This window comes from Gymnoscopelus braueri, assembly GCF_963280865.1.
Source record: "Gymnoscopelus braueri genome assembly, chromosome: 17".
Taxonomy (NCBI): Eukaryota; Metazoa; Chordata; class Actinopteri; order Myctophiformes; family Myctophidae; genus Gymnoscopelus; species Gymnoscopelus braueri.
The window spans coordinates 40,417,411-40,439,723 of record NC_137617.1 but is presented as its reverse complement, the minus strand read 5'-3'; the positions used below and the strand labels follow the sequence as shown (position 1 = coordinate 40,439,723).

The window sequence follows — 22,313 nt, the reverse complement described above, 5'->3', positions numbered from 1 at the left end:
GCAGCTGTGCCTGGCCAGGGGGGGCTCACATCACAGATGGGGAGGAGGAGAACAGACACGCCATGCTCCTCCGTCTCTGCCAGCTTGTTTGTGAAGGATTTATACATGTTAGGTCAGAAATAAGCCATGTAGTTGCTCAATCTTAATTCAACACCTGCTGGTTTAAAACTTGGTTATCAGTATTTTCCACTTCTTCCATACAGGGGTGTTTTGTATGGGGTATCAGGTGTATTATGCCTAATACTCCATGCCTAGTTGAGTGCACAGCACGCTTCTGATTGGCTTATCGCTGTGTCTCCAAGCATCAAAGTTGAGCTTATCTCAAATTACATGCTTCACTTTTTTCCCCTCGAACCTGTAGAAACAGCTTACCGTAAGTCGCACTGGATTAAGAGCGTCTGCTAAATGCCTAAACTGTAAACCGTAAACAGTACAGTCGCTCCTCTTCAAAGACGATGCACTGAACATGTTTCAAAGTCCACTGCTGGCTGTTAATTCGGCGAAAGACACATCCCATGATGAAAGACGACATTGTTCGGTCACCTTGTCAAAAGCCTCGTCTCCAGATGCCCTTCCATCAGGTGGATGGGGCGGTTTAGAGAGAGAAGGACGTCTGGGCTCAGCAGGGCCCACTTCTCTGTTCTAAATCTGACATGAACACCTTGATGCGTGTGTGCGTGTGCGTGTGTGTGTGTGTGTGTGTGTGTGTGTGTGTGTGTGTGTGTGTGTGTGTGTGTGTGTGTGTGTGTGTGTGTGTGTGTGTGTGTGTGCGCGTGAGTGCGTGCGTGCGTGTCTGCGTGTGTGTGTTATTTAATTACTAATTATTCAGATCCACCTTCCCCACGGTGACGCTGCGGCTCCATGGCAATCAATCACACTTCATTAACCCATTGAGACCTGAAGCCGATTCTACATGTCTCCTAAATCCCAACAGTTTTCTGAAAAACTTATGTTTCTATATCAGTGGTGCTCAATCTTTTTCATGTCAAGGACCCCCAAAATTATATGTATTTGGCCGCGGACCCCCATCAAAATATTTTGTTCCAGGGACCCCCCAGAAGCAACGATTTGAGTTAAAATGTTCGCTTTAAAAATATATATATTCAAAGATTTGCACACATTTTCACGATTTTTCAAAAATAGCAGATCTACAAGCTCATAGCGCGGCACTCGGTGCCGCGCTATGAGCTTGTATATCTGCTATTTTTGAATAGCCCAAAGTGTAAAATAATGCTTTTTAGCGCAAATCTAAAAATGACCCAGTTCCAGGTCTTAATGGGTTAAGCATCACAAGAACTCAACTACTTCTCTCCTCTCCTCCCCCGTCCCCTGCCCCCCTCCCTCCCGTCAGGTTCCCATGGTACCCAGGCACCCCTTCCCCACGGTGGACGTCCCGGCCCACGCCCACTACACCATCGGCGTCGTCATCCTGGCCGTGGGCATCACCGGCATGGTGGGGAACTTCCTGGTGCTGTACGCCTTCTGCAGGTACTGTACCACGTGAAGCGCCCGCATCAGGGGGCCGTGTGTGTCCATGCAGGGAAAGTCTTTTTTTTTTGCCGCCTTCCTTGCCATGCGTTTCTATGGTAGAGAAGATGCGCTGGAGCGCTCCTCTTCCCAGCTGCCAAGCATTGAGTCACAACCATAGAGTTATTATATATATATTTAAAGAACAGGCGGTACCGCCCCCCAAGTGCTGCAGCACGAATTTTTTTAATCTTTGAAAAATCTTGAAAGTTTGAGAACTACTGATTTAGAAGGCATTTGTAGAATCGGCCTCAGGTCTTAATCTATCAAATCTGAGTACTGTGTGTGTGTGTGTGTGTGTGTGTGTGTGTGTGTGTGTGTGTGTGTGTGTGTGTGTGCGTGTGCGTGCGTGCGTGCGTGCGTGCGTGCGTGTACAGGAGCCGGACCCTGCGTACCCCTGCCAACATGTTCATCATCAACCTGGCCATCACAGACTTCCTCATGTGTGTGACCCAGGCTCCGGTCTTCTTCACCTCCAGCATGCACAAGAGGTGGATCTTCGGAGAGAAAGGTCAAAAACACACACACACACACACACACACACACACACACACACACACACACACACACACACACACACACACACACACACACACACACACACACACAGGAGCCATTACCACATTACCATTACCACATCTCCAGATGAGCAAACACAGATAAACGCAGGACCTCCGAGGATTGCATACAAACAATACATTACCTGATTCCTATCGTGTCTCGCAATGAACATAGCCGATCTGCAAGCTCACAAAGCGTCGCGCTGCGGCGCTTTTGTGGGCTTGCAGATCGGCTATACACACACCGGCACGCAAATAAGTGTAAATCAGGACCTGGGAAAACAGTATCCTTAAGATGAATGGCTTCAACGTTTATCAACACATGTCCTCTACACATACTGTATATTGACCGACGCACACATACTGTACGCATGCACGCACACGCTCACACGCATGCACGCACGCACGCACGCACACATTTATCTACATACTCTACCCTCCACACGTAGGAAATAAAATATGTATGTAAAGCACAATGTGTGTCACGTATTAACATATAAATGAAAGCCTGTTTTGCAGAGAATTACAAGGTACGCACCGTTTCCCGACAAAAACACAATTAAATCGCAATTATTTGAGCGACAATTAATCGTCAAGTAAAATGTCATAATCGTGACTGCCCTAGTATTAGACTGTACATTTGTCACATGCGTAAAATATGTTCTCTGCATTCACCCATCCTCGGGGCAGTGGGCACTGTTGATAGATACAATATACGCGGAGCAGTGAGGGGTTAAGTTTCTAGGTCAGGAGCACGGTCACTTCGACACAGACTGGATGCACCAGTGTGCTAACCAGACACCTAATGATTCCCAGATGGCCTCTCTACCCACTCAGCTACAGCTACTGCTGATGTTTACAGTATGTACAGAACTTGTATCCAATACTGTGTCTTAAAATCCCATTAGGGCTGGGTCTCTGTAATAGACTGAAATCAAATAAATGTATCAATCAATTAATCATGATGCCTCAGGTAAATTATTCATCTATCTGAGCCTCCCTGGACTATCAGCACTGGAGTCCCACGAAACTGCACGATCAAGCGTAGGGCTTATCACTCTACACCTACAGCAACAGCTGCACCAATCGGACAAGCATCTGAAGTTTGTGGATGACACAACAGTCATTGGCTTTATCTCCTATAATAAGGGCTATTACACACTGCAAGATATTTGCTCCGATTATGCTGTTGGGGACCTTTTTTGGCGCTTGCCGATAAACCCCCCCGATCTGACGCAAGATGTTTGCCGATGTTTTGCTCGCTGTGTGTGAAAGGCTCTGAGAGACAATCTGGCCGTGATTCCAGCGTTCAGCGATGCCTTCCCGAGCGTATAGATATCTACACTGTAGCACGTTTCATATTTGGCTTTATCGCCGGCGACTGGAAATCATACAGTATGAATGGGGTTGCGATCATTCCCCCGAGGAGATCCGTGCTACAGCCAGAGAGAGAGAGAGAGAGAGAGAGAGAGAGAGAGAGAGAGAGAGAGAGAGAGAGAGAGAGAGAGAGAGAGAGAGAGAGAGAGAGAGAGGGTGTTTTAACAGACAGATGGATAGATGTAGACCTTTTTTGTTCCCTCTGGGAAGATTCTGGTGTTACAAATATTGGTAAAGCAATGTTGATATTGCAGTAGGCCTATTAAATATAGATCTACACTATAAAAGCAGCATGGACCAGGAAAGTCCCGACGCAACTGGTGTGTTATTATAAAACATTTGGAACACACACGTTCCTTCTCTGATGCAGCCAGGGTTTTATTTTTTCATAGGTTGCAGGTATGAGGGGGATATAATTCATTTGCCACCTACTGTAGGCCTATAGAGTCGGCTTGCAGCAAAACAATTATGCAAACCATTCCAATGCACGACATGCAACACACAAAGTACTTGCCCGCACTCGTATACACAAATGCATGCATGCACACACACACACACACACACACACACACACACACACACACACACACACACACACACACACACACACACACACACACACACACACACACACACACACACACACACACACACACACACACACAGAGGTCATTATAGATACAAGGTCGTTCATGCAAGCTTGTTATCTTGACTCAGTTCCATCACACTCCAGTGGCTGTTGCCACTGTGAATGCACACAACCTGAGGGCTGAGGCTACATTATTCTCAAAGCAAACCACCTCAAATATTTTCATTTGAAGGACCCCCAAATTAACATGTATTTGGCCGCGGCATCTGAAAATATAAAATATTCCAAAATATTCAAATGTTTTCAAGATGTTTATCGCAACGCGTTCGGAGCTTGTTGACACTATATCGTGTGAAAGTGGGTAAAACTGCTATTCCAGCTAAGTTTTAAATATATTTTTTTGATATATTTTTTTAAATGTTCGCCTATAACGACATGCTCCCTAAACAAGGGAAACCGGGTAGAAATGGGTTAACACGGCACCTGTTGAGCAGTCAGGGGTTAAGTATCTTGCTCAGGGACCCTTCGACGTGTAGTGGGCAAACCGGTGACCTTCCGATTCCCGAGTGGCCTCTCTGCCCACTCATCCATTAAGGCCTATCACCTGCATCTCATTAAGTTAATTAAGTGGCTTGACAAGGCCAGGCCAAACACAACCATGTTGTATACATGTTCCAGGGAATCCGAAGACAGGCGTGGTAATGAATATTTCATTGTTTGATTAATACTCGTTAAGATATTTGCATGTATGCAAAGCATCCGGGGTTTTGCGTTGGGCGGTACTCTGATTGTGCGATGTGTGACAGATTATTGGTAATTACAGCATACCATCACAGCCTGCGGGCAAGAACAGCTGCCACGAGTGATTGAGTGTGTGTGTGTGTGTGTGTGTGTGTGTGTGTGTGTGTGTGTGTGTGTGTGTGTGTGTGTGTGTGTGTGTGTGTGTGTGTGTGTGTGTGTGTGTGTGTGCACTTGTATGATATAGTACGGATCGGTTATTTTCTTAGTTTCAAAACAATTACAAACAGATCCACAATGAAGCATGATCTTGGATTTAAACTGTGAAAACGATGGCATAGAAACAAACTTTAGAAGAAGAGCTCTGATAATGACATCAAAGAAAATGACCCGCACACTTTCTGGAAGTTCCAAAAAAATATTGCTCTTTATTCGACGTTTCGGTCGTTAGACCTTCATCAGGACAGTCAATGTCAATTGTCCTTAAATTGTCACTTCAGACAATTGACATTGTCTGTCCTGATGAGGGTCTAACGACCGAAACGGGAAAAAAAATTGTGCAAGTTCCAGACAGTGTGCAGGTCCTTTTCAGAGATCCCCCATTGAACATAATTATGCACTTTTTGTCCTACGCACCTGTCACCAACCTTTGAGGTGTGCATCGGCCTTCTTCTAAATAGAAACAAACTTTAAAATGTGTTGAAGGGCATTCCAGGAGTTGGGGCCCATTAAAAGAAAAAGAGGATTTGCCAAAAATGTCTGTGCGTGTTGGTGAACTGTACGTGCAGCGTTTGCGCTGCAGCCGTCAACCTGTACATGCATTTGACAGGGGGGTGACCAGAGTCTCTGTGGGGAAAAGGACAGGTCAGCGCCGTGGATCACAATGAGCCGCATAGCAGCGTTCAGATGCTAATGAGAGGCTAACACACGGCGACCTCGCTTCAGACTCCATTACTCCCATGATGTCTCCATCTGCCCCGGTGTCTCATTTTATGAGTCAGCCGTTGGTCCGATAACAACACTGTCACGTGTGTCACACACCTCAGTGTCATATGAGTCAGTCATTACGATAACGACACTGTCACGCACGACATGTCATATGAGTCAGACGTTAAAAATATCTGTTTCTATTTGACATCATTTTACAATTATGATCCAGATGGCTTAGATGTCAGCGCTATACAGACACGTATGACTTATTTTTAGTAATGGAAGTATATTGTATACACACATATTGATTGAATACTTTATTAGCAGTTTGCAAAATATTAGCAATTTGCACAAAAAAAACACAGGAAAGTACAGTTGAATTCAAGGTCTGCTAAGAGGATTTTAAACCCAAGAAAGCCTATGGCTTGTTTCCATTGGGGTCCTTTGTACTCAATTCAATCTTTGAATAAAATTCTGTTTAGTTTGATTCATATTTTTGTCACCTTAAATGTTTTACTTTTAGTCTAGTTTTAGTCGACTACATATCGTAAGAATTTAGTCGACTAAAATGTATTTTGGCGGGCCTTGATGGCGTAGTAATGGCTGATTTTACACTTGGTTGCATGCTAAAAATAGCAGATCTACAAGCGAGCTGGTTCATCTGCTATTTTTGAACGTTTTTGAAAAATATCGAAAATGTTTGGAAGATTTTGATATTTTTTTAGATAAATCTTCTCTTCTGGGGATTCCTGGCAAAACCTTTTCAGATGGGGGTCCGCGGCCAAATTCATATTAATTTGAGGGTCCTTGTCTTGAAAAAGTTTGAGAACCACTGGCATAGAGCAGCTTTAGCTCTATGGTCTTGGTGTGCCAAGGTCACCAGACAACTTCATCATCCATGGCCAGGAAACACTCATTTCTGACATATGCTGTATGCATAATGTCTCATCCTTATCCAATGTTAAGTTATGTAGGCCACACGTTGTGTAAATCACTACTTGACCATCACTCAGACATGCCCTCTTCAGCACCACGGACAGCGCCAGGGTCAGAGAATAGGAGAGAGAAGCCATAAACTATACCTTAAGATGAACTCAGTTCACTTCCTCTCTTGGCACCCTATCATATGCTTTTTCTAGGTCCTCAAAGACACAGTGGCCCTCATTTATCAAAGTTGCGCAGACTAAATAATGGGCGTACGGCGAGATCACCGCAATTGTCCGCATTTATCATTCTATCGTGACTTTGACTTGAGTTCACGGCCCGCTCAGATCTCACGTCTGGTCTGAGGACTTGTAGGATTTGTCTACAGCACTTTGTCCCACCGTAGACCTGCGGAGCAGCATTGTCTGACCTTCTGACAGGCAACTAAACATACTTCACTCCAAGAATGTAAAGCTCTGAAACTAATAAATAATACATGTGATTTTTTTTTGTAAAGGCATACATCGACAATGTATGTGTCATATGAAATTGGTAGGATATTTCCAAGTGTACAAGCAATTAAAACCGAGCAATTAAAAACAATATAACGTATTTACAATGTTAGAAGTTAGATGCTTAATCATTCAGCCATTTAAACAGTGCTTTACTGGCTCTGTGTTCAGATAAGCACATACTTGCGATAGGATTTTGGGAACTGCTGGAATATTTTTATGACATGAGAGTGTCTCCCAACTTGGGTAGCCTACAGTAATGCTCCGTCTTTCTGGAGTTATGCAGAAACTTGTTTAAGGATATAAACCCGACGCTCGAATGCTTTCTGGCCCAGCCAGCGCAAGTGATCTTCATTGGCAGTGGGAGATCGGAGACACACACCAGCCTCCATGAATGTTTATGCATTAATCAGTCACTCCATGAACGTTCATATGATGACAGCCCCAGGCTATCTATGATAAACGTGGTGTCATCGCTCTCGGCCACAGACCTCGGCAGGACTCGTTTATTTTGCAAAACAGCAGTGTGCGCGTCTCCACTATCAGTGCGCTCTGCTCCGGGGTTAAATTAAAACCCAAACTTAATCCAATCATGATGATGTGATTAGTGTCATTTAACAACGTACGGGAAACAGACAACGCTCGCTTAGGCTATTTATTATTAATTCATGATTCAGGTTTTCGTTTGGGATATACAGTATCTTTGCTTATGGCTAGAATTTAAAAAGAACATGCATATCTTTTTCATTTTTTTCTTCCCCAGACCACATTCTGACATTCTGACATAGTGTGACACGACACCTTATAGTTGACTGGACTTGCGCTGTTACGAATGCGGTCGTATTTTTGTTTTATTTGTGTTATATTTCCTTATTGGACGTTTCTGCGTCAGGTATCGGGTCTGTGCCCTGTATGCAAATAACATGTGCCATTCCTACGCATATGATAGAAGCGTGTGCTGTGTAGCTGTGTGTGAATCCACGGAGATGATTGGTGGGGTAACTTCACATGTTGGAGAAGTTCCTCTTCTCGCTTCTTCATGTTGAAAAACTTGGGGCGAGGCTACGCCACATTTATCACCAGCGGACAAATCCTGCTTTGATAAATCCCCATGACGCGGGCGTAAGCTGATTCCTGGGCTCAAATTTAAGCTGGTTTGTACGCTCCATTGATAGACGAGGGCCAGTGTTATTGCTTCTGGCCTTCTCTCCATCAACTTTTCCTTGGCCTAAACCCATACTGATGCTCACTTCCACTATACTCTTTTCCATAGCTTCATGCTGTAGTTAATACAACTCTGTACATCCCTCTTGTTCTTGAAAATCGGTACCAGTATACTATTTATCCACTGTACAGGTATCCTCTCGCCTTCCAAGATTGTGTTGAACAGTCTAGCGAGGAACTTCAGTACAGGTTACTCCAAGTCTTCTAAATGAAATGAACGGCATTATGGTCTGCGTAAAAGTAGTATTGTCAGGGCAATACTTGTTTGAACTTGAGAAATAATGTAGTGTTGCTGCCATGGCAGTCCTGGTAATACTGAAGGGCAGTGGCCATGATTTAATACCCCTGCTAGACTATTACTATAATGATTACTGTCCGCGCTGAACGCAGGCCATGTGTCATCATGTCACACAGATATATTACACTGTGCTCATGGGAGTTTTAATAATTCAAGCACCAATACTGTATTTCTAATTCTGGATTCCACGCCTGTCTTGTTCCCTTCATCTCTCTCTCTCTCTCTCTCTCTCTCTCTCTCTCTCTCTCTCTCTCTCTCTCTCTCTCTCTCTCTCTCTCTCTCTCTCCCCCCATCCCCCCTCGCTGTCCTGCCGCCCTGATGAACTCTTCCCCTCCTCCTCATTTTTCCATCCCTCCTTCCTTCCCTCTGTCTCTCTCCCCATTCCATCCCCTTTCCTGTAACCTTGTGTTTTTTTTTGTTTCTGCATAGTGTGAAAGCAGAGTGATTTCATAATTATTTTAGGTATAAAATGTATAACCAAGTGTGCCTTATATGTATTGTTTCATTTAATCATTTCATTAAGCATTTTAAGCAATAGGTCTGTATCTATTAAAAGTTTGCTCTAGGCCTTGAGGCATGGACTAGTTATGTTAGGTATAGGGTGTTCTTATGGATTTAGTATGGTTGCGTGCTGCCTTTTTGTTTTGGCCATCATTTTAATGCCATTACTATTATTATTATCTTCCTACCATTATTTTTATGCCATTGTTTTAAATTGTTTCAATGTATTTTATTTCTGCTTTGTTGTTGAATTGTGTTGTTTTATCTGTAAAGCACTTTTGCTTTATTTAATTTTGAGTTTTTCACCCTGTAAAGCACTTTGAGCTGCATGTATGTCATGAAAGGTGCTATATAAATAAAGTTTATTATTATTATTACCTCCAGAGTTCAGGGCCATGATCAAGTGTCTGGGTTTTTGCAGAGCACACTAGACTGTTCTAAATTAGGTAATTATTAGAATCAGCACAACCTGCGTATGAGGGAGGGTAAGGGAACACAGTCTTTGATATGCCCCGGTCTCAGACCTCTGGGAACAGACTGGTTGTATAAGTGTACTGTATATACTCTATATACACTCTTGTAACCCTTGTATACTGTTGTTCATTTGATGGTGCTTCTTCTTCCCTTTTGTATTGTTGTATCCAACATGACTTTTATTACGCTGTATCTGTAACTCTGTAACTCTAAATGCTGTACTTTGGCTATTCAAAAATAGCAGATGTGCTTGTAGATCTGCTTTCTTTTCAAATCGTGAAAATGTGTGCTAATCTTTGAATGTATTTAAAGCGAACATTTTAAACTCAAATCTTTGCTTCTGGGTCCCTGGCACAAAATATTTTGAGATGGGGGTCCGCGGCCAAATACATATCATTTTGGGGGTCCTTGACATGAAAAGGTTTTGAGCACCACTGATATAGCAACAAACGTTTCCCAGAAAACTGTTAGGATTTAGAAGGCATTTGTAGAATCAGCCTCAGGTCTTAGGTCTTATCTATCTATCTACCCCCCACCAGGTTGTGAGCTGTATGCGTTCTGCGGGGCTCTGACCGGAATCTGCAGCATGATCACCCTGATGGTGATCGCCCTGGACCGCTACGTGGTCATCACCCGGCCCCTGGCCTCGCTGGGGGTCCTGTCCCGGCGGAAGGCCCTGGGCATCCTGGCGGCGGCCTGGGCCTACTCCATGGGCTGGAGCCTGCCGCCCTTCTTTGGCTGGAGTGAGTACCGTGTGGATGGATGCACTGTTGATTTTGTTGAAACTATGACGAAACATTTTCGTCGACTACCTTTTTTCACTGACGAAAACTAAATAAAAAAATAAGCTATGATGACTAAAACTTAATATATTGACAATTTCGTCAACACATAAAAACTAGACTAAAATGTTAGTGAGGAACTAGTGGAGAAGAGATCCAGTAGAACTAAAAGACATGACATAAAGTCCTTTTATGTTTAGATGCGCTCGGGTGTTGCGCTCTGAAAATAGCAGATCTACAAGCTCACAACTGAGTTAGTTGTGAGCTTGTAGATCGGCTATTTTCAGAGCGCAACGAAGTGTAAAATCAGCCATTATGACGCCACCAAGGCTGGCCAAAATACATTCAGTTGACAAAAGTCTTATGATATTTAGTCGACTAAAACTAGACTAAAAGTAAAACATTTCAGGTGATTAAAATATGAGTAAAACTAAACAGAATTTTATTCAAAAGACTATGACTAAAACTAAATAAAAATGTTCTGTCAAAATCAACACTGGATGGATGCACGTGTTGCTAGATTGTCTGAGAGAAACAAGCAACCAGGTCTAGGAAAAAAACAAGCCCAAATTAGCAAATGCACTTTAGAAACAAGCCCCCCCCCCCAAAAAAAACCACAACTACCAATATTTACAAGCGACTTTACAGAGAAACAAGTACAAAGTTGCTTATAATAAGACTTGGCAACGCTGCCGGGTGACCCGTTAACTTATTAATAATGTCTTGAATAAATTGGCGTGTAAAACCAAACAGCCACTAATGCGATCATCGCATGTTCATGTTCTGTGAAAAATGTACTCTTGACAATCCCCCCGATACCGCGCAGGATCCGGCACTGACTTTCATCTGTCTTAAGCAGATCTGAAGGGTGTTATTTTTATACGTCGAAGCAAATTATTTCCGTTACTACGGGTGAGATCATACGTGAATTTAAAAACATCCCCCCCTTGCGAGGATAGCCCCAGAGATCATTTAAAATCTAGTCATGTAGTTGTTTTGAAAACGGAACAGGGAAAGGAGTTATGTTTCTTATTGCAAACCTCCCCTGCTCAAATGTCTCCCACTCGCTCTGTGTTTTCCTTCCTTGTGTATGTATGTCAAATGGAAGGTCGATGTATGTACTGTAGGTTGCAACACCACGCCAGCTACGTGCTACACCAGGGGTGACCACACTTTTTTCACTTGAGAACTACTTTTAAAATAACCAGCTGAACAAGAAAAAAATATTATCCCATTGCTGAAAAAAACTACCTGAGAGGGCTTTGGAATAGCCCTTCGAAATGGAAATAGTGGGGTGGGGGGGGGAGCCTTCCTCCCATTCTGTATGGAAGTGGTAGGTTTTCGGGTTCTTTGCTTCGCACATTTGTATATAACTTTATAATACAACTGACGTTTGCGAGCAACACTCTTGAAAACAAAGCATTGCATTGCCTACCATAGAAGTGTGAAGCTGTGAAGGTAGCTGACAGGCCCTTCTTGGTGTCAATCTATCAAGACACCTCAATCCACGTGGCAGATACCAAAAAGAGGTTTGTGATTTTTTGTTCATAAATATTATTTTTTATATTTTAATCATTTTTTAGGGGCATGTCATGTGGTCTACCTGCACAGCCTACCTTTTGGGCACCCCTGTGCTACACTATCAGGGCGGGTATATACAGTCCGTTAGGGGCATTGTCTAACGCAGTGTGTACAATGTTTAACACCGAGGAAGGTAATACAGACATAAAGTGTGGTGGAAAGTAACTAAGTACATTTACGCAAGTACTGTACTTAAGTACAATTTTGAGGTACTTTTACTTTACTGGAGTATTTCCAATTTTCTATACTTTTACTTGTACTCCACTACATCTCAGAGACAAATATTGTACTCTTTACTCCACTACAATTATTTGATAACTTGAGTTACTAGTTACTTTGTAGATTTTGATTATTATTACAAAACATACATTAACCACTTCAGCCCTATTTAAACGTTGGCTATTTGAAATAGCCGATCTACAAGCTCACAATGCGTCGCATATCAGATTGTTGTACATTTGAAACATGTGAAGTATATGTTGATGCCAATACTTTTACTCAAGTTAATGTAGAATTCCGGACTTTTCCTTGTAACAGAGTATTTCTGCATTGCAGTATTGATAATTTTACATTACATACAAAAACCTCAGTGAGGTGTGGAGAGGTTTTTAACGCCACAATGTCCATAACATCAGCTTAAGAGGGCCTGTTTACACCTAGATAAGAGAGAAGAAAAAGAACATTTGTGTTGAAACATGAACCAACCAAATAGGCATTCCACTTCTCGCATGTTTATCTTCACATCTTAAATACATTGCTTCCCCGGTTGAGTGCAAATTGAATATGAGCGATAATACTGGCGTTTCCTGTTGGTTCGATATCGTGGTCGTTTGGGTTGTAGCGACCCGCCCTGTACAGTATATATATCCTGTATTAACCACTTAAACCCCGTATAAAGTACTTAGTTGACCGGGGAGTCCTCCTGGGTTTAGTCTCTCGGGAATGTTTGCTCACACATTATTTTGCAAATGTGACGCCTAACAGTCAGTGCAACGGATACACTGAAAATCCTAAGAAAATAAAGTGGATGCATTTGACTCCATATAATGTGCATTTGACTCCATACAATGAGCATTTGACTCCATACAATGTGCATTTGACTCCATATAATGTGCATTTGACTCCATACAATGAGCATTTGACTCCATACAATGTGCATTTGACTCCATATAATGTGCATTTGACTCCATACAATGAGCATTTGACTCCATACAATGAGCATTTGACTCCATATAATGTGCATTTGACTCCATATAATGTGCATTTGACTCCATACAATGAGCATTTGACTCCATACAATGTGCATTTGACTCCATATAATGTGCATTTGACTCCATGTGCATTTGACTCCATATAATGTGCATTTGACTCAATATTATGTGCATTTGACTCTGTATATGTGCATTTGACTCCATATAATGTACATTTGACTCCATTATATGTGCATTTGACTCCATATAATGTGCATTTGACTCCATATATGTGCATTTGACTCCATGTTATGTACCTTTGACTCCATATATGTGTATTTGACGGCCCCCCAAGGGTCCAATGACCGGCCGACTGAACCATGCATTAGACAATATTAATTATAGGATATTTTCATGAACGGAAATGGCAAAGAGATGACAGCTTCCGTTCGTAGTGTCTCGAGAAACCCAGGGTTGCCCCACTCCCCCCCCCCCCCCCCCCGAGTCGTCTCGCACCCCCCCCCCCCCCCGAGTCGTCTCGCGTCTAGCCCATCTACAATACGTCACGTCACACCACACTGTGAACTTGCAGATGGGCAATTTCCGGCACATGTTCACCCAAGACTTGTTGTAACGCTACGGTTCATGTGGTTTTTAATTGCAGTGTTGGGGGCTGAAGTAAGAGTTCATTTTCAGGGCAGCCGGTGTGTCTGTCAGAAGTTAGACTGATGAACTGTGGCTTCCTTCCACGTCTCCAGCCAAAAGGGAGAGTGTGTTTGTCTGAGTCTGTTATTCCAGGGAACTCTCCTGGAACAGCATACTTATAGGGAATGCTGTGTTTTCTGTGCACTGTACTGTAGTGAATGGTGTGTCTCTGTGTGTGTGTGCTCTACGTCCATGGTTCCCAAACTGGGGGGTCTGTGCATTAGACACTTTTAATTATAGGATATTTTCATGAACGGAAATGACAAAGCAATTTTTATAAGGCACAGTTACGAAGAGCTGTTGGGCTTGAGAAACCCAAGGGTCGTTGTGAAATGTAACTCAATATCATAAACGACACAGAGTCACATACCTGATAGAATCGCCGGGGTGGTTTGTTTATTCTTGGAACACAGTTCTTATATGACCTAATCTAAGATTCCACTATGGGAAATACAATACAAAAAAAATTACGCCGTGACCAAGGGGTAGTGGGAGTGACGTCAGGACTTCGGTACTCTATATGGAAATACCACTGTAAAATAATGCCCTACTTGATCATACGACAGAGTCACACTACTAAAGCATCAAAAGTAGCAGATCGGCGAGCTCGAAACGTGGCGCGAAGCGACGCATTTCGAGATCGTAGATCTACTCAGATTCGCGAAATGGCAGCTCAGTGGCATACATTGCTTAACCCATTCAATCCCGGAACACATCTCTGCGATTTTTCAAAATTAGCAGATCTACATGCTCATAGCGCGGCACTCAGTGCCACGCTATGAGCTTGTATATTAGCTATTTTTGAATAGCCAAAGAAATCTAAAATGACAGAGATGTGTTCCCGGATTGAATGGGTTAAAAGTAGCCAAAGATAGTCGCAACGCGACGTGATGTGAGCTTGCCGAATGTTGCGAGAATGTTGCAGAATGTTTCACCCATATAATGACGTGCCCGGAATCGTGATGCTAAGCATGTGCTTATTAACTGTGCATTCCAGGTGCGTACGTGCCAGAGGGCCTGCTGACGTCGTGCTCCTGGGACTACGTGACGTTCACGCCGGCCGTGCGCTCCTACACCATGCTGCTCTTCACCTTTGTGTTCTTCATCCCTCTGGGCATCATCATCTTCTGTTACTGCAACATCTTCAGAGCCATCCGACGCACCACCCGGTGAGAAGGCTTGCGCGCGCGCACACACACACACACACACACACACATACACACACACACACACACACACACACACACACACACACACACACACACACACACACACACACACACACACACACACACACACACACACACACACACACAATTATTTCTTTGTTTTATTTTACATTTGTATTGTATTGTATTTGCTTTGTTCAGGACCTCAGGAAGACTAGAGGCTCATTCATGTGTCTCTAATGGGGATCCTTTAATAAACATACAGACACACACACACACACACACACACACACACACACACACACACACACACACACACACACACACACACACACACACACACACACACACACACACACACACACACACAGATCATACGGCCCATGCTGTCTTGATACACTGTTCTTTGAAGTGTGTATAGCAACAGAGCACTGATCTGTTTGTTATCATCACATACTGTTTGATTATCATCACATACTTTGAAATTCAACTTATAGTCTCCATTTGGTTCTAAAAGCAAAAATCGATGTCTTGCTGACACGGATTCATGGGCGGAGGATTATGTAAATAAACGCATGAAATTTACTCGCTGCATGAAGCACCATGTCAAAAAGAAAATAAATATAACATAACCAACCATAACCCCCCCACAAATCAAAGACAACAGCGCTTTTAACACAGCGGTATTGGCTCAACAATACAGACTCCCAGAGGGTGGGTGGGTGGGTGTGTGTGTGTGTGTGTGTGTGTGTGTGTGTGTGTGTGTGTGTGTGTGTGTGTGTGTGTGTGTGTGTGTGTGTGTGTGTGTGTGTGTGTGTGTGTGTGTGTGTGTGTGTGTGTGTGTGTGTGTGTGTGTGTGTGTGCGTGCGTGCGTGCGTGCGTGCGCGCGCGCGCGCGTGCACTGTATGTGTGCATGTCTATATTGATGTGTTGTTGATTTATGAGGTGTTAGCGGGTGTGTATCGATTCTCTGTCGGCACTGATGTCTCACTCTGCTGGGATCCTGACACTGTCTCCTCCTGCTCTCCCTCCCTCCCCCACACACACTGTGGTGGCGCGACACACTCTCACACACACACACACACACACACACACACACACACACACACACACACACACACACACACGTGTGTGCATGTGCGTGTGCGTGTGCATGTGCCCTTGCCAGAATATACTGTGTGTGTGTGTGTGTATGTGTGTGTGCGTGTGCGTGTGCGTGTGCGTGTGCGTGTGTCTGTGTGTCTGTGTGTCTGTGTGAGTGTGTGCCTGCCTATATCTATAATTGCACCAAGTGTGTTCCCGGCATATCTCGAGAGCCGTCTGACTGATTGACTTAAAACTTGGTGTGTGAATCACAGAGGACATCATTATGGGAGTGATGTGCAGAGTTGGGAGTTGGAAATAGAAAATATCTATACATCCACACATTTCTACATCTGTCTGTCTGTCTGTCTGTCTGTCTGTCTGTCTGTCTGTCTGTCTGTCTGTCTGTCTGTCTGTCTGTCTGTCTGTCTGCCTGTCTGCCTGTCTGCCTGCCTGTGACCTTTTAATGCCGATATATGCCGATCCCTGATGTCATCAATAGGACATCCAACCCGATCTCCAGAGATTACCGTAACATTGCACGGAACGAGTGCACTTCATTCCGTGGATAGCCGCCTCGGAACTCCCGAATTGCGTGCATATGGTACGGCGCTGCCTTTGTGACAAAACCATTTCGGAGGCGCGCAGTCACAGGCGAATTGTCCCCCCGTGAAGGACCACCGAGGGAGCTAAGGCGACCGAGTTGCCGTCCTGAACGGTGGGACATTCGCCTGTGCCTACTCAGCGCCGTTTGAGTTATGTACCGATAGGCACAGAATCGTAAATGTTATTGTGCGGACTGCTCTGCTTCCGGGTTTTTCCGTGTTGCGACTGGTTACGCCCACCGTGGGACTCGCCGTACATATGCACGCAATTTGGGAGTTCCGAGGCGACTATCCACGGAATGAAGTGCACTCGTTCCGTGCAATGTTACGGTATTCTCTGGAGATCAGGCTGGGACATCAGTACTGCCCTCTCAGTACTCTGGCAACAGGTACAATATACTCTGTCAACAGGGTACAATGGGTATTGCGAATCGGACGGGCATCGCCATAGTTTCTAAACACGGCAGACTTAAAATATGAATATGCAAAATAGTAGCCTGGTTCCAGACTAATCTGCCATTCCAAATTTGCATTGCATTTTGCCCTATAGGCAGTGTGATATTGTCTGGCCACGCGAGGCTAGCAAAATAGATGTAAGAAAATAAAACGGGCGACAACCTATTTCATCCACCAATGGCTTGCCAACGCAGACGGCGTGCTTGTCAACACGCGAGGTCGTCAGCTGCTGCGCGACGTGGGTATTGGGTAATCACTGGCCTAGCGGCTCGCATGCCTCATGAGCCTTAAGGCCTCGCTGCTGGTGTGCCTGCCTTATTTGCAAGTGATGTAAACAAGGTATACGCATGTAAAACCATTCTTTATTAAGTTGAGAGTGAAACAAAACAAGTACCACCACCCCCCCCCTCCCTCCAGCTCCTAACAACCTCAGAGTATTCTGACAGATGTGGTGGGCTCTGTGGTGGGTGTCTGTGTGTCAGCGGTGGGCTTTTTTGCCCACCCCACTGGGGAATTCGCAAAGTGCAAGCAGATCCATAGACGCCGCCATATAGCCACAACATTACACACTGCCCTCTCTCACCTGGAGAGTAACAACTCCTATATGTGAGAGTGCTGTTCATATACTACAGCTCAGACTTCACACCAAGCTCAGGAACCTATGGCTTAACCCCATGCCTGTGCTGCTGGATCCTGGACTTTCTGTCTGAACAGACAAGTGGTGAGGATGGGATGTAATAAAAAACCTCTGCCCCACCCCCCTGACCCTCAGCACAGGAGCCCCCCGGGGATGTATTCTGAGCCCCCCTTCTCTAATTCCTCTACACCTATATGACTGCATGGTCGCCGCGCACAGCTCCCAAACGTGTGGTCATTTTTGCCGGTGACACAACGGTGACAGGCCTGATCACGGACGACAATTCGACGTTATGAGAGAGAACCTGACCTTATGGTGCCAGGAGAACGACCTGGCTCTCAGCATCGCCGAGACCAATTAAAGAGCGGATTTGTGAGTGCTACAGAAAGAGAGGCAGAGAGCACACCGCCAGCTATACGTCTAAAATTTGAACTCGCTGAACCTCTCGACTGACCGTCTCCACTGACCCTCTCCACTGATCCTCTGACTTCAAGAGCTGCCGTGGAGAGGGTCAGCGAGTTCAAATTCCTGGGACTGAACATCACTGAGCAACTCACCTGGGATGTACTGTACTGTACATGCTGGACGAGTGGTGGAACAAGGCACATTAAAGCCTCTACTTTACTGCTGCACATCAAAGGTCTAGAATCACTGCCTGGTATATGGGTACTGTATTGGCATCAGCCGTAAGGCAATGCAAAGGGTTGTGCGGACAGCCGAGCACATACTGTAGGACCTACAGTATGTACTCAACTTAAGATGGCTCAGGGGCCACTCAGCAAAATACCAAAAGTCCAAGGGGCCGCCATAAAAATGACGGTCCTATTTTGGATTGTTCGATTTTGTAACACACAAGAAAATGTACATTTTGACATCATATTCTTTTCACTACCAGTTTATTTTGTGTGTATGTCCAGTGGCATCAGTTCAGCAAAAGCTAAGGTATGGCAAGGTTAGGGTTGCCAACTCCCAGAGATTGAAATAAGGGACACCTATCCTGGGCGCGCGGCAAAGCCGTGCGGCCGGAAAAATTTGGGGGTCAAACCCCCCCAAAAACCCGAAATGCATAGAAAACTATGCATTATACCTGTAACAATTGACGCACCTGTATGTATGTCTGTCTGTTTGTTTTTGAAAAATGTTTTAGCAACCCATATATTTGAACGGAAATGTATATTTTTATCCTGTGCTAAAAAATTAGCGGGCCGCGGGTTGAGTAGCGCTGCTGTAGGTGGATGTACAGTATTCTTGTCATGTAAATGTTGCATATGACTATACAATAACATCCACGAGAAAGGGATTAGTTCAGCCCCAAAATGACTTTTTTCTATCGATTAGTCACCCCATGGAGACTTGAATTGATGGATATTTTTTTGTTTTTGTCGCATTCCTAAGCCAAAAACTCTTTGTGTCTCCTACCGGATTAATTATTGGCTTAGGAATGCATGGGGTGACTAATCGATAGAAAAAAAGACATTTTTGGGTGAACTATCCCCTTAAGACTCTCATAATTAAAACCCTTATTAAAAAAAAAAACATCTAAAGCATAATCAAGTCATAGTCAAGATGTAATGAATCATTCTTTGAATTGAATAGTGATCCCTCAGGATGGTCCACCCTAATGCAAGGTGACCCCGTCTCCAGAACTATCTTGACATTTAGACATGACAGTACCGAGAGGGAAGAGTGAGAGTCGTCTTGCTCTGACATATGCCATCGAACCCTGTGTAACCCCAAGCTATTACTGGTCAGGTGTCCGGTCAGCTAGTTGCAGCAGTCCCCCCATGGGGGTGGTGTTTAACCCTTTAAGACCTGAGGCCGATTCTAAAAATGTCCTCTAAATCCTAACTTTTTTTTCTGAAAAACGCATGTTGCTATATCAGTGGTGCTCAAACTTTTTCATGTCAAGGACCCCCAAAATTATATGTATTTAGCCACGGACCCCCATCTCAAAACGTTTTGTTCCAGGGACCCCCAGAAGCAAAGATTTGAGTTAAAAATGTTAGCTTCAAAAATGGATATATATTTATATATTTAAAGATTTGCACACATTTTCAAGATTTTTTAAATGCCAAAGTATAAAATAACCGGGTTTTAATGGGTTACGGTGAGAATAGCTGAAAGGACATTCCTTCTAATTATTTGAGAACTCGCTCAGGCAATTATATACTGTAGGCATTCAAGCATGCTTGCAAAGCACATCGCCCGTATATCCTCAGGCTATCCCACTCACATCACAATGTACATATTACCATATTATCCACTACCACAATTTTATAATAAACATCACATTATTCCCTAGAAATCCAAGTCTTATATATGATGATGTGTCAGCAAAGCGGGCTGAATCATCAAAGATCGTAGTCATCCCATCGTGTTTCAGATGATGCCACATGGAAAATGGCTCCGCAGTCACAAAGGCCACTGGCAGTAGATTGCTATAGAGCTTGTTTCCCCATGACAATCACAGATGTGAAATCAAAGCTTGAGAAATGCTAATATATATGTATATACATGTGCGTGCGTGTGTGTGTGTGTGTGTGTGTGTGTGTGTGTGTGTGTGTGTGTGCGTGTACGTGTACGTGTGCGTGTGCGCGTCCGCGTGCGCGTGCGTGCGTGTCTATGTCTGTGTATCATCAGGTTCCATCCTTGAAGTGGCTTGCACCTTCGATTCTAGCTTAGAGGAAGCTAGCTTTTATGAGAAAAGTCATTAAATACCAGCCGCTCCTTGAGACCGTCGCAGAGCTAGGTTATTGGGTACAACCTCCTTGTGTTTGTCTCATGGCAGCCTAGACCATGTTTACAGGTTGGCCGTAAGAGGCTTCCGACTACTTGGGATGCAGAAAAAGCAGCTACACGGTTTGCACAATTCTGTGCAATCATTGGTACCGTAGCAGCCACATATGTCGAAGATGCCGTATCTTATACGCCTGAAGGTTGTTTGGGTATTTGTCCAGGACTGTACTGAGTACAAGGTGCTTTTTTACAACACCTCGTAAATATGTGTGTCCTTGTATTGTATCTCTTATGTGGTTGTGTATATTAATACATTATTAAAAGTGTGTGTGTGTGTGTGTGTGTGTGTGTGTGTGTGTGTGTGTGTGTGTGTGTGCGTGTGCGTGCGTGTGTCAGGGCGGTGGGGAAGATCAACGGTGATGGGAGCAGGTGCTCGGTGAAGAAGATCCACAGGATGAAGAGCGAGTGGAAGATGGCCAAGATCGCTCTCCTCGTCATCCTCCTCTACGTCATCTCCTGGGCCCCCTACTCCTGTGTGGCCCTCACTGCCTTCGCAGGGTACGCCTGGGTGTGTGTGTGTGTGTGTTTGGTAACACTGTGTAGGAAGTGTGGGTATATAACTATAAACACATTCATAATGCATTATGATTCACTGTGTGTGTGTGTGTGTGTGTGTGTGTGTGTGTGTGTGTGTGTGTGTGTGTGTGTGTGTGTGTGTGTGTGTGTGTGTGTGTGTGTGTGTGTGTGTGTGTGCGTGCGTGCGCGTGTGCGTGTGTGTCTTCTCCATCAGGTATGCTGACCTGCTGAATCCTTACATGAACTCTGTTCCCGCTGTGATCGCCAAGGCCTCCGCCATTCACAACCCCATTATCTACGCCATAACACACCCCAAATACAGGTACAATAACACACGCATGCGCACACACAGTTGAATATGTGTTGTGGTAATAACATTAAACAATCATGGTAAGTGCCAGAGGGAATTCTCTAGGGAATTTGCTATGACATCCTCATTACCAATATGCTCATAATAAAAACAATTATAATAAAAAACATCTAAAATGGGCATCTAAGCATAGTTTTTTGTTATGCCATCCTGTTTACCATGCTCATCACTCTGTCTGTCTGTCTGTCTGTCTGTCTGTCTGTCTGTCTGTCTGTCTGTCTGTCTGTCTGTCTGTCTGTCTGTCTGTCTGTCTGTCTGTCTGTCTGTCTGTCAGGTCAGCTATCGGCAGGTATATTCCGTGTCTTGGCAAGTTGCTGCGTGTTCCTCCTCGAAGCCGCTTCCTCAGCAGCAGCTTCCAGTCCACCCGCCGATCCACGCTCACCAGCCAATCGTCAGAGTCCAGCCGGCCCGCCAAGCCCCGCGGCCGCCTCTCCTCCGAGTCCGACAGCGAATCAGTGAGTGGACCGCCATGTCCCGTCCAGGGCCGGCCGCTGCTATAAGCAATATAAGCGGTCGCCTAGGGCCACAACCACTAGGGGGGCAAAAAATAATAATAATAATAATTTTTACTTTCATATTGTAATTATGTCATGTATCTCCTATCCAACAACTAGCGTTATTATTTTAGTATGCAATACAAAATGACATAATTATTTTATAATGGTTTTTTTGGGGGGGGAACCAAAAAAATCTTGCTTAGGGCCACGAAAATCCTAGGGCCGGCCCTGGTCCCGTCGCACGCTATGTTTCTGCGCGCCAAACATACAGT

At 44.3% G+C, this 22,313-nt stretch overlaps 1 protein-coding gene across 1 annotated transcript in view; it reads left to right on the top strand.

The window, feature by feature from the left end:
• Positions 1-1,357: 1,357 nt before the first annotated feature.
• The window catches only part of opn4b (opsin 4b), a gene marked incomplete at both ends in the record, with an annotated part of 32,505 nt that continues 11,549 nt past the window's right edge, over positions 1,358-22,313 (top strand). Inside the window, 7 exons of the mRNA XM_080455775.1 lie at positions 1,358-1,488; positions 1,905-2,038; positions 10,194-10,397; positions 14,910-15,081; positions 20,995-21,156; positions 21,389-21,496; positions 21,819-21,999. Coding sequence (XP_080311901.1) covers positions 1,358-1,488; positions 1,905-2,038; positions 10,194-10,397; positions 14,910-15,081; positions 20,995-21,156; positions 21,389-21,496; positions 21,819-21,999 — 1,092 coding nt within the window. The remainder of the gene's footprint in view (positions 1,489-1,904; positions 2,039-10,193; positions 10,398-14,909; positions 15,082-20,994; positions 21,157-21,388; positions 21,497-21,818; positions 22,000-22,313) is intronic.